General features: G+C 43.3%; 1 protein-coding gene across 1 annotated transcript; it reads right to left on the bottom strand.

Annotated features, from left to right (window-relative positions):
- Window positions 1–4,367: 4,367 nt before the first annotated feature.
- Window positions 4,368–8,921, bottom strand: lzts2a (leucine zipper, putative tumor suppressor 2a). The gene is made up of 7 exons (XM_070916365.1): window positions 8,289–8,921; window positions 6,854–7,516; window positions 6,614–6,736; window positions 6,185–6,331; window positions 5,364–5,879; window positions 4,739–4,843; window positions 4,368–4,550 (listed from the first exon to the last, which is right to left on the bottom strand). Exons 1-7 carry the CDS (start codon window positions 8,919–8,921, stop codon window positions 4,368–4,370), a joined length of 2,370 nt encoding a protein of 789 aa, XP_070772466.1.
- Between the last annotated feature and the right edge of the window lie 7,835 nt (window positions 8,922–16,756).

Genomic DNA, 16,756 nt, shown 5'->3' with positions numbered 1-16,756 from the left:
TCAGTGTTTTTAGCAAACATTTTACTGAACGCACACATTGCACATTAACTGGACAGTAAGTAGGCAAGTAATATGTGTTTTATGATAAGATTGTGTGGTTCATGAACTCCTCCTTGGTTGAAATTGTGCCACTGTTCGACACGTGGCAACCTTGCCGTGACCTCTGAGCACCGTCTCATTGTGGAGCCAGTGGTCTGCACTTTTCAGTTGGAGCATCTCAGTCCAGCAGCCCCGCAGGCCTGCCAGAGGGAGATTACCCCAGCCTGCGTTATGAGATTTATAGATTTATACCCAGATTAAACCCCTGTATTATGTCAAAACTGATAGTTTGGGTTTAGTGGATGTCTGGGAGGATTATTACAAATTGCTGCTCAGTATTTTTGTGCTGTGTTTTTCTGGCAGAAGTGCTTGTGCTTTGGAGCAATCCGCCACTTTAGAGGCTTAATTACACCACGCTGTGGACTGAGCTTATGCAGACATGTGGAGGAGTTGGAAAAACATGTCAATGAGAAATGCAGGACATGAAGGCCAGTGGCACAGTTTAAATCAAAGTAGGGTGGAAGAGATATGGGCAGCAAGGTAACTCGAATATAGTGTGCATAGTGCCTTACTTCTGCAGACGGCAAGTGGGGAAAACACTTATGAATGTTACACAAACTTGGTTTTAATAAGGGCTAGAAAAGCTCAAGGTGAAATGTTTCAATTCAGACATGCAATTAAATTTAAAGATGAAATTGAGTGTGTCTATGCCTTTGAGTTATTTCAAAGTACTTCAGATATCTGACTTTAATGCAATAAATGCTCATTCAGAATACTTTGCTCATCCTTGATGTGTTTCAGGTAAAAACAAAAAAAAAGCAGTTGAATCAACATTCACTTTAAGGTGTGACAACTTGTTCTTTAATTAAAAACACAGTCATTTGTACAAGAAATGTACACATAAAAATATACATGGACAACTACATATTTTATGAATTACTGAAGACACAACGTAAGTAAACATAAAAAAAAATGCACACAAAAGGATGAGAAAAATGCCACACAAAAAAGAAATGTGTTACGTTGCTTTGGTCTAGTCACAGTGGCTACATTTGAAATAGATATTTTGTCTAAATAAAAGACAATGTCACTCTGTTATACTATTTAGTGTTTTACATATTTACACAGAAAACGGTTATGCAAAGATGAAGAGAGCTGAGATATGAGGAAAAAATGGAAGAGGGGGGTGAACACTTTTCAGTGAGTTTGGTTTGCAACACCTGTGCTTGTTGTTAATCTGTACCTGTGCTGCATCTGTGGTGAGTGAGTAACAGTCTAGGTCTGGTTAACAAATTGAATACGGTTGGACAAACTCAACTTGTTCCATTCGAAGTTGCTTCCCATGGCTTTATGTTAACAATTGATGTTCAGTGCAGACTTTTAATATTCTACAAAACCTCTCAAACCACAGTGAATGTGGTCATGTCATGCAAAATACAGACCGATCAAATATACTGATCACATTTTCTGAAAGGGTTCGATTGAATTTCCAATAGGAAACTTAACACTTTCTTGGTTTCCATCAGCTCCGACCTCAACTCTACGAAGAAGTCACTCAAAAATGACCTATCTCATGCATTTATAAGCTAATGACGTGCACAAAACCCAACGATGACGACATGTGATGTTCTGATACTGACGATCAAATGAAAGATCAATCAAAATGGAGGGACAACAGGTCAAAACTGAGCCCAAAATAAAAGCTCCCAGCTGTTTTATCAAAGTTTGGTCATTAGAGTGTATGTTTGTGTCACACAGATTATATAATGTAAACATATTTGTCATGCATTACAGTATTAGGTGCACTCTTTCTATACTGTCGCCTCCATTTATAACTGATCCATCGTTTGAAATATTGGTATGTGATTGATATATATATATAGAAGTCTTTATACTTTGTATATTAAACCCACACTTATACCAGTACTACAACAAAATATCTTCAGGTGCTATATATAAAAAAATATACAACATCTCCTCCATTATATAGATTTCCTTTTAGCTATTATTCCTTGATATAGACTCTTTGTAAAATAAAAGTTCTCAGCCCGCTACTTTTCTTTTCGTAGAGACCCGCCATGCACAGTGTTATGCACAGCCCTGCATATACTGTGAGAAAACAGAGCAACCGAGCAGCTTCAAATGTTAACATGCTCCTCACTGGTTTATATTTAGGGCTTTAACAGCCGACCTGTCTTGAGGACATTCAGTGCTGGAGCTACTGCTTCTGCAAATTCTCATGTCGCCCGCAATCTGAACAGGCCTCTTCTGAAATCTGATATAACAAAGACATGCAGACATGCCAGTCTCGTTACCTGTATAGCAGTCGGTGAAGATTATAGTCTAGTGGAGGCTAGGAAGACTTTAAAAGTGTTATTTGGCTTCGGGCTGCCAAAAGCTAAATAAAGAGCACTAATGGGAACGAAGGGGAATAAACGCAAACTCTGAATAAGCATGCCTAAAGTTCAAACACCGGCTTAAATCTCTCAGTGACGTCACAAGCAAACTGAAAGAATATGCTCCATTTTTAGTTTCCTGATACTGACTGCTGAGGTGCTTTTTGCTGTTATAAAAATAGTTGAGTAAGAAGCAGAGACAGAGATGGAAAGAGAGAGCAGACATAGAGACAAAAGGCAGAAAAAGAGGAGAATCAGCAGCATCCTGGTGATATCTCCTATGCTACGGTCTGCTTCCTAGTGCTACATAATTATAAAATGTAAGTGTTTATGTCAGAGCTTGCTGCATTGTCTAAAGGAGCTGACACATTGATCGAGCGCAACAGCGTGACTGTTGGTGGTCTAGAAAACATGAGCAGCGTTCAAATAAAGCATTTCCTTTGAACGTTTGGTTTCTGTGTCCTCTGTGGTTTTGGGAAATGACAGAACAGGATGTCCACATGTAAGCAAACCAAGAAACAAAATGTCAAAACTGGTTTGTTTGAGTTTGATGATTTGCTTCACAAGAAAGACAGTTGTATCCCGAAACAAAAGAGAGCTGGAAAGTTGTGCAAAATGATACCGTGTTCCTTGGTGAGCAGATTCTTTCATTGCCGGCAATATCCATTTATGCAAATGCATACTGCATTTCTCTGGTGTGATAACAGTCACAATACGTTCTTGTTCAAATACGTCTTATCCTTTTATAATTTGTAAAATGAAAAGAACTGCTGATCCTATGAACACCATGAAATACAAAAAGCAGATGTTGTAATATTTGGTGTTAATTTTCCCTTTAGCAGTTACTCGGCGGACTAGCGTGGTGCTTGTTGTTTGTGTCGCCAATGAGCACAGTTTGGACGGGTGATGAGGTCATCATTGACAGCCAGTAATGGTGGTGTAGTTGATGGGACTGCTTGTCATGATGCATCATTACATGCATGCTGGTGGCCAGCGGTTTAACCTTCCAATAAAGGTGTGACTGCGCTTCACCAGATTGCTGTGAGTGTCATAACATTTTTTGCTTTGAGGATCCCGACATGTTTTACCATGTATATAAATTGCTCTACTTTGAATAATAATTTGTATCTGATATGTTCTATCTGATATATCTTGTTAAAATCTTTGAAATGACATCTACTCCTTTTCCTTCGTTAAAAATCCAGAATCTATAAATATAAGTTGAACTGCTGGACAACAGGTGTTTCCTACTTCACTATAAAGTCCATTCACAGTGTCTGCGTGCTGTTTCCACATCACACTTTTACAAGCTGAATATTGGACCAGGATTGGCTTCCAAACTATTTGCAAATAATGCTTGTGGGCCCGCCCCTGAAAATGGTATTTTCAATGAGCACATAGAAACTTTCCACTTTCAGCAGATGAATGTGAAAACATCCTTCTAGTGTCAAACTCTGCACACACATCATCCTGCACAGTGAAGCTCAAACATTCAACTGTAGGAACAAGAAGAAAAACATATTTTTAAGTGGAGGGGGACTTTAAGTTCCCGTTGTTTTTTCGATACCCTGATTTCAACATGGTCTGAGAAAGAAACACATTTTTCACTGCTTTTGCTCCCGCAGAAGGAAAGAAGTCTTTGTGCTGGCTTTGTAGTGGAATAAAACCTATTAACAGCTCCGGAGGGGACGCCTTATAAGGATTTATTGGAGTACATGTCTGTTAGCAGAAAGTAAAAATGCACCTTTGGGAGATCTCCCTTTTGACAGTGACAAGTGGTGAGTGCGCGCTCAGTGGTCCAGGTAAAGCCGTGTGGAAGATAGTGCAGTATTTGGCCTGGAGTTCAATGTTTGGTTCACATCCTCAGAGTCTTTTGTGAGTTGTGTTTCCATGTTTCTGTGCACATATTACTGTAATTGTGTATGTGTGTTTTTAGATCTCAGTGGCGGTGATTTCCTCAAAGTGTATGTCGTTGCTGCCACTGTGGACCTCATAGTCCTCCATGTCCCTGTTCTCCAGCTCCAGACTCAGCTCCCTCATCACTCGCTCAAGATCCCGGTTTCGACGGTACATCTGGATGTAGTTCTGCTGCAGCTGTTTCTGGTAGCGGATTACCTGGGTGGAGGGAAGTACAGTAAGTAAGTAAATATGTAGGAAGGCTTTCAATAGTGTGTGTGTGTTATAATAATGTGTTCAAAAGCCCTATCTATCCTGGCATGTACAACACTGAATGATTGACAAAGATTGAAAGTCAATCACAGAGAAATTGGACAAAAAAAATCCCCTCCTTCCTCCTTTTTTACCTTTTCCTTCTCCTCCTGCCACACCCTCCTCTCATTGTCAAACCGTGAAAGTTGCTCCTCACCAGTCCTCCTCTCATACATGAGTTCAGCCTTCAGCCTGTCCACCTGAGAAAAAGAGAAGAAATGTTAGAAACTGCAGTGTTTCACGGCTGGAAGACGTATTTAGCTCCTTTTTACTTGAGTAAAAGTAATACCACAGTGTTCTACATTCAAAATCTTAGTTTTATCAGCAAAATGTACTTTTGAGTTTCAAATTTAAAGATATGCAGAAAAAATGTCAATGTTATTGTTAAGCATTATATTATTCAGGTTAATACTGATGCATTAACATATAAGCAGCATCTTATGTCATTAATAGTCAAGGTGGAGCCACTTTTTACTCCCCAACATTTATTTCACACTTGTAGTTATTATTTGGCAGATATGATGTATTGTTATAGATTAAATTACAAAGCAGTAAATAAAATAGTTAAAAGTACAATATTTTCCTCTGAAATGTGGTGGAGTTTGAAGTAGCATAAGATGAAAATACTTGAGTAAAGTACAAGTACCTCAAAACTGTACTGAAGTACAGTACTGATTCATTTTCATTATGCCTGGAAAAAGTGCAGAAGAAAACTTGTACCTGTTGTCTGAGTCCCAACACGGTTTCTGCGTTCTGCCTCTGAGCCTTGGCTTCATCACTCTCCCCTCCCCAGACCAGATGAGTCTCCTCTCCATCGCGATACACGCAGGGACTGGGACCGCCCCTTCCTGTCACACCTCTGCCCTGTTGGAGGGAGAGGCTCATGCATTGCCCCTTCATGGTTGCATTTCCAGGTAGAGAGAGTCCACAGTGATTGGACAGAGTGTCACGGAGGCGGGCCGACTCCTCTTCCAAGCGGCCCACTTTCTCCCGGAGCAGCTCAGCTTCACTCTTGCGCCTCTGGAGTTCGTTCTCGCAGACTTCGAGCTCCAGAGATCGCGTCCGCACGGCCGCCTGGGCCTCCTGGGATCGAGCCTGGCTGGCTTGCAGTTCAGAACGCGCTTCTCTCAGCTGGGCCTTCAGCACCACAATGTCTCCGGCCTTCTGGCTGAGCTCCGTCTGGATCTCCTTGAGCTGCTGCTTCAGGAGGGAGATCTCTCCTGACTTCTGACACACCTGAAGGGACAAGCGAGTTAGAGAGAGAGGTGGAAACGAAACAAGTTGGATTAGCTTGCTCCTTAAAGATAAACTTAACAAGCGTATACATTTATGAGGTTCTTTAAGCCTACTAGGTGTCACTTCTGACTTAACACCTATATTTTGGGGTCAATTTATGCTTTTATTAGTGAGTCAACAGTAGAGAGAGAGATGGGGAACAACATGAAGCAAAGAGCCCCTGCCAGACTCAAACAGGGACACTGCAGTTCACAGTTGGCACCTTTAATCACAATGCCCTAACACCTTTCCAGTGTCTGACTCACCTCCCATTTTGTCTCCTCCAGGCGTGGGCCCAGCTGGGTCTGCTCCCTCTGGATAGTGGCACACCTCCTCTCCAGCGTCTCTCGGTCCTGCAGCAGAGAGGAGAAGTCCTCCTGCAGCTTCTTTTTCTCTTGTTGTAGTTGAAATACCTGACGACACACAGAGATCCATATTTTATAACTGCGTTGCATACTAAAACAGATATGTCGATCTAGATTCAAGACTTACAACTAAAGCTAAAACAACTAAAATAAAAGTCAAAATAAGCTGCTGTACGTCTTGACTAAAAATAATTTCAGGAAATGTTTTTCTTCCAAACAGAAAAACCCTCTTGAACTGCTATCCAGAACAATAGTTTTATTTTCATTTTCCCCAAACAAATCTCTCCGTCTGTGTAAATGTTGTGAAAGCTTTTTAAATATTCAGTATACCTGTAACTGTAGCACCTGATGTGCCCTCTGGGCCTTCTGCGAAGCCTGCTTCATCTTTGTTGCACAGCTTTGTCTCAGCTCCTCCATCTCTCTTTCACAGCGACGCTGCTTCTCCTCATACACCTTTCAGAGCAAAAGTCATGGATGAGAGGTCAGAGGTTAGTATTTCATCTGTGCTAACATCATATCAAGTTATTTATTTATTTGTTTGGTCAGTGTGGTGAGGTCTTTATGTCTCACCTGGCATATGGCAGCTTCATTCTCATCCAGATTTTCCCGCAGCTGCTGGAGCTCCAGGTCTCGTTCCCTCAGCTTTTCCTCCAGCTCCCTCACCACCACCTCGTAGCCCTCCACGGGTGGTGGCGAGTGGCCACAGGACCCGCTGTCCGACAGGGGCTGCCCGCGCCCGCTTAGAGACCCCGAGCCTGTGCTCTTGCTGGATGAAGAACGTCCACTGTCTGAGTTAGTGTGGCCATGGCTCCCACTTCCACCTGAAGTGTTTCGGCCCAGGCCCGGTACGGGCTCCAGCTGGCCCCCGGAGCCAGACCCGGAGCTGGAGCCCTCACTGGGGGCCAGACTGTAGCCTGTGCTGCTGTGAGTAGGGAGGCTGGAGAGGGAGTTCCTCCCTGAATCTGACATGGAGCAGGACTGGCTGCTCCGAGCATTGCGGCCTCCGCAGTAAGAGTTGCGTTTCCCCTCAGAGCTGGAACTGCTACTGCCTCCAACGCCGTTCGTGCCGCTGGCGCTGTTGGATCCTCCGAGGGGCAGCAGGAGGTTGAGGCTGGCCTGGCTCTCCGACAGATTGCTGCCCCCTGGCCGTGGCGACAAGTACTGCACAGAGTGACGATTCTTGGGAACGACAGGTTTGAACGCTGTAGGACGGATCAACACTTTCTCCATGTTCTGAAAGTACAAAATTATTTTTAAAAAACAGCATTAGTGATTGATAAAAGCTGAGCTAATTAGCAACGGTTGAATAAAACTCATTAGAGAGGGGTGAGTGATGTGCTGGCAGGTCACCCCTCCAGGCTCTGATTAGTTTAATTTGGTTTAATTGATATTCATGGGCTTCATTAAACAATTTTCTTAATGATTTTCCTATCATCTAAGATAGATCAGACAGGCAAGAGAGGGAGAACGTGAAAGAGGAGAGGACAGGGAAAACCTGATTAAAGGGCAGAGAAACAAAGAGGAGGGAGAAGAGAGGAGGAAGAGACGAGACAAAGACAGAGGAGGTGAAAAGCTCCTCACATGTCCTGTAAGCATGTTTCTTAACGATCTTCTTCAGGGTTCACTAAATACGTTACTGAATGTAAGTGAGCTCTGACATAGATCATGATGTGTCTGCAAGGTGAGTTGCTGTCAAATGATCCATCTGAGCCTGTCAGACCAGTGATTAAGTTTCCCTCTGGATCGATGGAAATAAATAGCCAATTAGACAGCTGAGGTAATCTGCTGTAAGACATGTCAGCACAGAAATGCTCACGTCTGCTGAAGTGTTTCAGGATTACAGTGTATATTCCAAGGACAAAAAAGTCCTTGCTATGATGTTTAACGTCACAGCATGTGATATTGAGTTGTAATTAATGAAGACACTTTCCTATAAATATCTTCAGGTCACAACAGCACTTCAATAAGCTAAATATATCTGTCTAGCTCTACAATCTCCTCTTACCTTCTCTAACTGTCCGGACACTGGGATGAGTTTTGGAGGAGGGCCTCCAATGTTGCCGTTCAGAGTCCTGTTGTCCCTTTGGTCCTCCGAGTCACTGCAGGGACTTGCAGCTGCTCGCACCAGGTTATCGTTCCAGTCGCCAACCACCACCTCATTTCTCACACACCCAAAGTTCCCATTAGTGCCACCACCCACTGCTCCAGTAACAGCTCCAGAAACCGCTCCACCGCCTGCACCAGCAGTGTTTCCAGGCCGGGGCTGCTTCTTGGTGGGCAGCGGTGGAGGCAGAACCTGGGCCTGGGGATGAGTTTGGTTGCTGTTAACCAGCAGCTGCTCCAGGGAGCTCCCGCTGCGGAGGGTGTTATCCTGGAGCCGGAAGCAGCTGGTAGCCGGCGTGGAGCGGCGTGACTTGGTGGTGAATTCGCTGGCGGCCCGGCAGTGTCTCTCCTGGTATGTCCGGCCTGATATGAGACTGCTGACAGAACCCATGGCTGTCCCGGAGCTGCAGGGACCACAGGGGCGAGGGCAGGGTCCTGAGGGGGAATGGGATGATAGCGGCCGGCACTGCTGGACGTCGAGACCTGGATTGGGGTGGTCAGTCACGGTCACAGGTAGTGCCTGAACCAGAGCCATGGCACCCCGACGGCGTCAGACACACCACACACCCTGATGAGAGAGAGAAAACAAGGACAATATTTTTAATTCATACCGTAGATGCAACAGATGTGACTATTACATATGCTCTGTTGGAGAGTTGTATCCATGCATACAAGGTTTTCCATTCAATATTCATGGGACATGATACTTTCTTCAAACTGCCAATGACGTCACGGCCAAGTTAAGGCCCTTTAGCCTGCTAAAATTTTATATAGTTCTCCCAAATAATTTATTCTGACTTTTCTGACTGATTTATAATGCAAATGTTTGACTCAGGAGTCACAAAATACAGAAAAAGCACTGGCACTAGGACCCAGAAAAGACTGCTGCACAGAGCTACACTGTGGGGAAACTTCACTACAGCAGTGTGGATCTGTGGGCTGCACAGCCACACATAAAGATAAACAGATGATGTGATGAAAACTGACACCTACAAGCAAAATATCTTTCAAATATTTCACCAGAGTGCAGCGACACCAATAACGACCGTCAGTGTTGTAGGTCATCAACTCAGAGCTTTCTCATTGATTTTTTCTAAGTAGGCAGTAAAAGAAATGCGCAGGCAGTTTAATTTAAGACACAAGTGTTTAAATTCTGAGCTATTACTGACCGGCAGCTGGTTTTACTCAGTTAAGTTTATGAATTGAGTTTACCAAGTCGTATTTTCCCTGATTTTTTTCCATATATTTCCAGAGAGGGCTACAGCTACCTCGGACAGTGAGAAAAACAATTGACACCTCAATAACAGTGGACAGTCTGACTCAAACAAGGTGTAACTAATAATGTTAATGATGTTACATTCCAATGGAGCAGGCAATCGTTAACGTTATCAGTTACACCTGTGCTTTTCCTCAAAATGTCTGCTGCCTCTAAATTGCTACAGTAATGCACATAAATAATGCAATAAATAATAATAAGTGATACCGTTTTTACAGACTGTGAGCCAGCATGCAGAATACATGAACCCTGAAACGGAAGCAGCTAAATGGAAATAAGCCATTTATACTGTTATTATTTACACCTGTGCTTCTCCTACTGTAGATGTAATGCGTTTTAACTAAACAAGAAACATAATTAACACGGTTCTTGCAGGGTGCTGACAGTCGCTAATGTGATTTGTGCCTAGCATCTTATCCATGTGTTAAAAACATGTGAATGAGACTCATTTTGTGGTAAATAGCTTCAGTGTCAGCTTTGAATTATAGGGCTAATCATCTCATCATTATCCATATTAAAACGACTGAATACATCATCTTTAATATTTGCAATACTGAAATGAGACAGACTTACTATACATACAAACTTATTACAATTAAAAACAAATTTCTTATTTATAGCCGAATTATTTATTGATTTTTGGCTTGTAGCCACTCGCAAAACTCATTAGCTATAGCCTCTTTAGAGCTGTTTATTTGAAACATTTCTCCTAGGGGAGCACGTCCCCCCCACCTAACAGTAAAGGCTCATCCCTCATTAAATACACTCTATATCTCTGGTGACGCCACTGCTAATTGTCAATGTCATTAACGAGGCAGGAAGAGAAAAAAGAGGATGGATTTAGTTGAGACTGAGGATGAAATAGACAGAGGGAGAGGGAATGAGTCACGGTCATCACCATCTGCAGCTGCTCTGTGATTTTCCTGAATGTCCCCATCTGAACCTGGTGAGCAGTCATCTGTGTATTACTTCTAAAGGGGTTTGAAAACTTGTCACTTCACAAGTTCATAATCACAATGCTCACACGCCTATCAAAAGAATCTTTGAAGAAACGAATAATAGCCTCACATGGTCACTGCACTATTTTTAGGACGAGAAACATGGATACATATTATTAACACAATAAGTGGCAGCAGATTAAGTCTTCCATTTGCAGACAGTATTATCAGTGTTAGTTGCCCGGGGCGACGGAGAGGGGACACATATCCTCAGCCTGCCGTGCCAAACCCAAATCTGTCTGGCCAAGTGGAATAATCCACGCCAGCTATGGCTGCACACAGTCTGCCAGGACTAACACAATCATACAGACTGACACTCTCTCACACACACACACACACACACACACACACACACACACACACAAAGGGACGTGCACGTACATGAACAGCAACAGGGAGCACATCATTCAAGTCAGTCTTGAATAAAAAAAATAGTCTGATGATATAAAGTTTTGGAAATAATGCCAATAAAGACAGTGGAGTGATGGAGCGAGAAGTAGACGAACAAGAAGAGTTTTTGTTTTGTTTATCGGGGCACAATGTAATCAAACGATTAGATCAGATTGCAGTTTATTGCTAGATTCCTCTGAAATGCTGCAAAGTCTTTCACGTTCACAAACAAACAACATTGGAGTACAGCACAATCCTGCAAAACAATATCTTCTTTTCTGGCAGCCTATGGGCATCAGTATCCCACCACCACCACCACCTTTCAAACGTTAAAATAGGATGGAGGTTATAGGTTGGGGTATGCTTGAATCAAATGAGTGTACAAAGTGTCATCCGACCACATCTAAAAGGCAAAAGTGTTTACACCTGTTCCAAATGGCTACACAAGGACAAATGAACAAATGGGGACAATTGGTAACTTTCAGACAGTCTCTCCTCAAAGGGTTCATGGTGTTGAACTCAGTTGTTCACACGAAAAGTGAAAGAAAAACTACCTATAGTGGCTGTGATTCTCGGATTCTCTGTTTGGGAAAGTTGGACTTAACGCGTCAACATGCTTCAAATGACGCTTTTTGGATTGTAGGTTTTGTTAAGTTAGATTTGGTCTAATTACTTGGTAATGATCAGTCAGCAGGGTGGTTCAATTTCTGCCAGTTGACTCCATATTGACAAAACTGTGCATGTCTGTGAGTACATGCCAGGGAATGAGGGGGAGTTAAAGAGAGGAGACAGACACATGAGTCAAGGAGATAAAGATATGTGTGGTATGTGATCACCTCCCATGCCAGAATAATCACGCCTCACAACCTCCTTTTCATCTTTTATGCAGCCGTCCCCACCTCCTCTTCACTCCCAGCCCTGACGAGGACCTCTCAGGCTGGGATAATAGAATTAACAACCCTCTGAGACCGTCAACTGTGACCCCCCCCAAACCCCTAACCCTGTGACCCCCTGATGAGAGGAGGGGAGCTGGTCTGATTCTGTCCTCCCACCCCTGTGACCTCCAAGGGTCTGGTTTTGTTCTGGCTACTCAGGCAACAAATCCCAAAAGCTAATTCCCCCCTCTGATGTTGTCCACTGGTTGTTTCTTAAAGTTATTGAAGCCCTCCTCTCCTCCCCTTCTTGGCTGCAATCCTCCAACAAAGCCAAAACTTTTACCATCCTTCCAAATGCCCTCGCCGCCTCCTCCACCTTCCTCATTACATGCATCCTCCTCTGCTGTCAGCAGCACAAAACAGGCAGAGAAAAACAAGTCATCGTCACTAAAAATAGAAAACATCTCAAGTGCCTGAAATCATTCTGATAGTCTTTCATGAGGCGTTTCTTTCAGAGAGGCATTTGATTCGGCATTCAAAAATAAACTCCAATAGTGTTGCAGCCAGCTATCATGGGGTCAACCTGGGGCCACTTTACACCGCATCCTGACAGTCTAAAACTATTAAATGATGCTGAATGGCTTAAAGGCAGCCTCACTGCTTCTGACAGGAACTCTAAATACACCAAGTCGTTGCGAGAGTTTACCCTCCACATGCCACCAACTGGCCCTGGATGAGTAAGAGCAGGACTGACAGAAGAAAGAGGTTCCCAGGTAGCTCTCTAACAAGATCCAGAAGTGGGGTCTGTGACGGGGAAATAATCCCGTTATGATAAGTCTGTTAATAACGCCAGTATTACCCAGGAGAGGAAGCCCATTATTCCGCAGCAGCAGATCGCCTCTCACAATCACACGCAACCTCCGAGCTGTTCCGGAGACTCTGCTGGGCTCAGGACAGAGTTGGAAAAGCAGGAATAAGGCAGAAGAAAAAGAAGTGGGTTTAGGGGCAAGAACACAAAGGCGGGCTGGGTGGGGGTGGTGGTTGGGGGTTTAGAGGAATTCCAATACCAGGTAGTCCAAAGAGAGGCTCCAAAGAGGCCTGAGCTCTTGGGAACACCGGGCATCTATAATCCTGTTTGGTCATTATGTGGCCAGCAGACAGACACTGAAGTCTGAGCACCTTAAGGTCTCCTAACAGGAAAATCAAATGTGAAGGCAGACATCATTTCCTATCCAAACCATCTCCTCTACTGTTGAGCAGCGAACACATTACTTGTGTCAGATTTCTTTTCTCTCTTTTATCATCTTCCTGCCACATGTGTGCCTCTTTCAGATGCTGTAACGATAAGAGACAAAGAGCAAAAAAATGACAGCTGAAATCTACACTGTGGCCTTTTGGATGAGGCCACATTTGCAGGAGTTTCAGTTGATGTGAGTTACAGTATCGCTGTGAAAACAAACCAAGTTGAAGCATCCTCAGTCCTGTAAAACCAGAGAGGTTATCTGTGCATGTTGTCACCCTTTGCAGCAGCAAGAGATCTGAAGTAGAGCAAAGGCAGAAGATTTGTTGGGGATAGTTGTGCTTATGCTTGGCTTCGAACCATGAAGATACAAACAAGTACAATGTTTGCAGTGTTTAACTTTACTTTTGACCTGCATTGTCAACCAGGACAGGAGCAACCCGACAAATACCGACAAACTGATTTGCATTTCTCTATAGCAGTGTACTCCCTAATCGTAGCAAATATAAACCTCTATGTATACCCATATATCTGTTATGAATAAAAGCAGAGCTGTGTTTGATGATTAATCTCATCAATTATTCTATAAATTATTTTAGTATTTATCAATGAATTGTTAATTCTATAGATAATTTCTTTATAGGTACTTAATTTACAAGAGAAAAACAGCAAATCCTAAAATTGGAGAAGCTAAAACTCTCCACCAACTCCTGAGGGAAATGTCTGGCTCCTTAGCTGCCAAATGCTTCACTATGTTCGCCAGCTAGTGTCCGTCTCCTGTTTGGTGCTGAGCAGGCAGCGTACAGTTGGTTTTCACAGTTTTTTCGGCTGAAAACAGCTGCCTGCTGCGGGTGAAAAGTATTAGAGCAGTGAGAGTGAATCAAAACATTAAAGTTGCGGGCGTTAAAACCAAAACAATGTCCTGTAAGATGCTAAAACGCTCAGTAGAGTTGAGGGGAACTGCGGGTGAGTCCGGTGATGACTCTCTGTGGGTTTGTCACTACAAGCGATTTGATCCATTGTTAATATAAAAATATTGATTAGAGCAGCTTTGACCATTGGTAAAGGTGACATCTTCCTGGCAAATGTTTTTAGGGTCTTCCACCTCCTTCCTTCACTTTCATACCTCTTTCCTGTTGCTGACTATTTTCACCCACATCCTTTTCCTCTCTTCCTTGCTTCCAGTTCTGGATTATTGCTCCACTGCTCTCCTGTCACTCCTTCCTTTTCCATCCCCCCCCTTTCCTACGACTCCCTGCTCACTGGTCTATGCAGCTACATTTTCATATGCCCCTTCTTTAACAGCCACACCACAGTGTGACTAACCGAAGGCAAAGCCAGTGTGAAGACGAGAGCAACAGGTGGAAAGTATAAAATTGTCAGATCAGAGCAGGCACTGTGCGCACAAGGGCAAAAGTATCAGAATGCAGGCGATAATAAGAACCATTCATTAAAAATGCTTTTGTATAATGTTTCTCCTCCTTTGATGGGTGGTCACTGCCTAGTAGAGTTTCACTGAATCATAAAAACAGTAGTCAGTGGTACCCAAACACTTTGAGTTTCCAAAATAAAGTAGGACATTGACAGACTGGTGTGAAGTTGAGAGCTTGTTCAGACCAGCAGAAATATTCCACTTTGGTATAGAGAGCCTGGGTGGCCTTGATTAATCCTGAGACCAGTGATCCCAGTGGATGGAGAGAGTGAGACAGACAGGCAGGCAGGCAGAGAGACTGAGGCAGAGAGAAAATCAACAGGCTAGGTGAGTCACAATAATCCTCGACGGCTGCTAACAAAAGAAAATCCACAAGTACAGGCAAGGCAGCAGCACACTGACACACACAATACCTCAGCAAGGCAATCAGTCCACACCTAATCTACGCCACCATTTATTTGTCATGCATCTACTCAATGAAACTCCACAATAAAACTTCAAACGCGCAAGAAAATGGTATTGGGATGAAGTCAGCCGACTCCACTGTAAAATGAGAGAAGTCTTTTAATGTTTTGCCAGAAGACCTGAGGTTATAATATGCCTCCATTCCAACACAATGACTGTCTGTCTGAGTGGTCGCTCACTGTCACCTACCCCCACATGGCTTGCTTTAGAGTCTCGCAGTGTGTGTGTGTGTGTGTGTTTGAGATTGCTGAATGCAGGCAAACCTACTCAGTCCTCATTAACCCATTGCCTCAGTGCCAAGTCCCTTTTCACTCAAACCAGGGAGATATTGTCCTCTTTGGCAAAGTAACATGGTTGACATTGTAGCTTGAGTTCTTACGTCCAGGCTGCTGCGGTGCTTTGGACTTCATTAAACACAAATGGAGAAATAAGGTTTCTAAAAAGTGAGTCTGTGCAGGAGTAATGGCCAACAGGGCCTCCCACAGTCCAGTTTCCCCCCTTCTCTTCTTTTACAACCAACTTGTTGCTGTTGCAGACTTTTGCTTCCCCCTCTGTTTGGAGGCGTTGCAATGCGAGCGGAGGCCCACATTTTTCATGAAATGAGATAGAGAGACAGGAGGTGTGGAAATGAAGGAAGGAAGGAAGAAAGAGAAAGACAGCGAGTGAATGGGTGAATGAGTGCGTAAGGTTTGTGTGTGTGACGGACTGACAGTGGACAGGTTGTCTCTTTAGCATCTCAAAGCATCTGGCCTCAATTCAGACGTGAGAGGCTGCTGGAGAGCGAGTTGACCGAAGCCTAGACTTCTTTTTTTTTCTTTTCCTCTATCACACACACATACAACTGCAGAGAAATTCCCCGTGGGAGTTGACAGAGAGAGCAGCCAGCAATCTATTGAAATTGGATGACATGAAAGTAGCGACACAGCCTTGTGAAAACACTATGGTCATTTGGGGACACAAACTGTCAATCCCATGTTTATTTAAGGGTCCAGTGTGTTACTTTTACAATGTGTAGTTATATTTATGAGCTGTCCTCTTAGTTCCTCCACAGAGATCATCGGCTGATGGAAAAAGAAATGTGAAGGTAAAATCTTTACCACATGAACAAGCATATGGCCGTGCCCACGTCAAGCTTCATGCTGCATGTAATTACTGTATACATTACAAGTAAAGATGTCATCTGAAAGTCACTCTTTTGTCTTATCAACACTAGGGCAGGGTCTCAAAATGATGTGATATGAAAATAGCTACAGCAACCAGTGATGTATAACAGGACGTTCAAGCCAATCAGCCAACAGTCTAGTTGAGAAGTCCAGAATTGGTAGGTGGTCATAAATCATTGATGGATAAATCAAAGGTTAGCCAGCATGAGAAATATCATTCACTGATCAAAAAAGTAAGGTATCAAACTTTTATGATACCTTATTTTGTGAGATACAATACAGTGGGAAATACTCTTATTCACTTTCTTGTCATCGATACCACTCTTATGTCTGTATGCTAAATAGGAAGCTACAGCCAGCAGCCAGGTTAGCTTAGCTTAGCATAAAGACTGGAAACAGGGGGAAACAGCTAGCCTGGCTCTGCCAAAAGGTAACAAAATCAACCAGCACCTCTAAAGGTCACAAATTATTTGTTTCATCTGTACAAAAACCCAAGTGTAAACATGACAAGTTGTGATTTTATGGGGGGTT

Source organism: Enoplosus armatus, chromosome 12, assembly GCF_043641665.1.
Source record: "Enoplosus armatus isolate fEnoArm2 chromosome 12, fEnoArm2.hap1, whole genome shotgun sequence".
Classification (NCBI taxonomy): Eukaryota; Metazoa; Chordata; class Actinopteri; order Centrarchiformes; family Enoplosidae; genus Enoplosus; species Enoplosus armatus.
The sequence above is the reverse complement of the archived record's forward strand: the minus strand, read 5'-3'. Positions and strand labels throughout refer to the sequence as shown.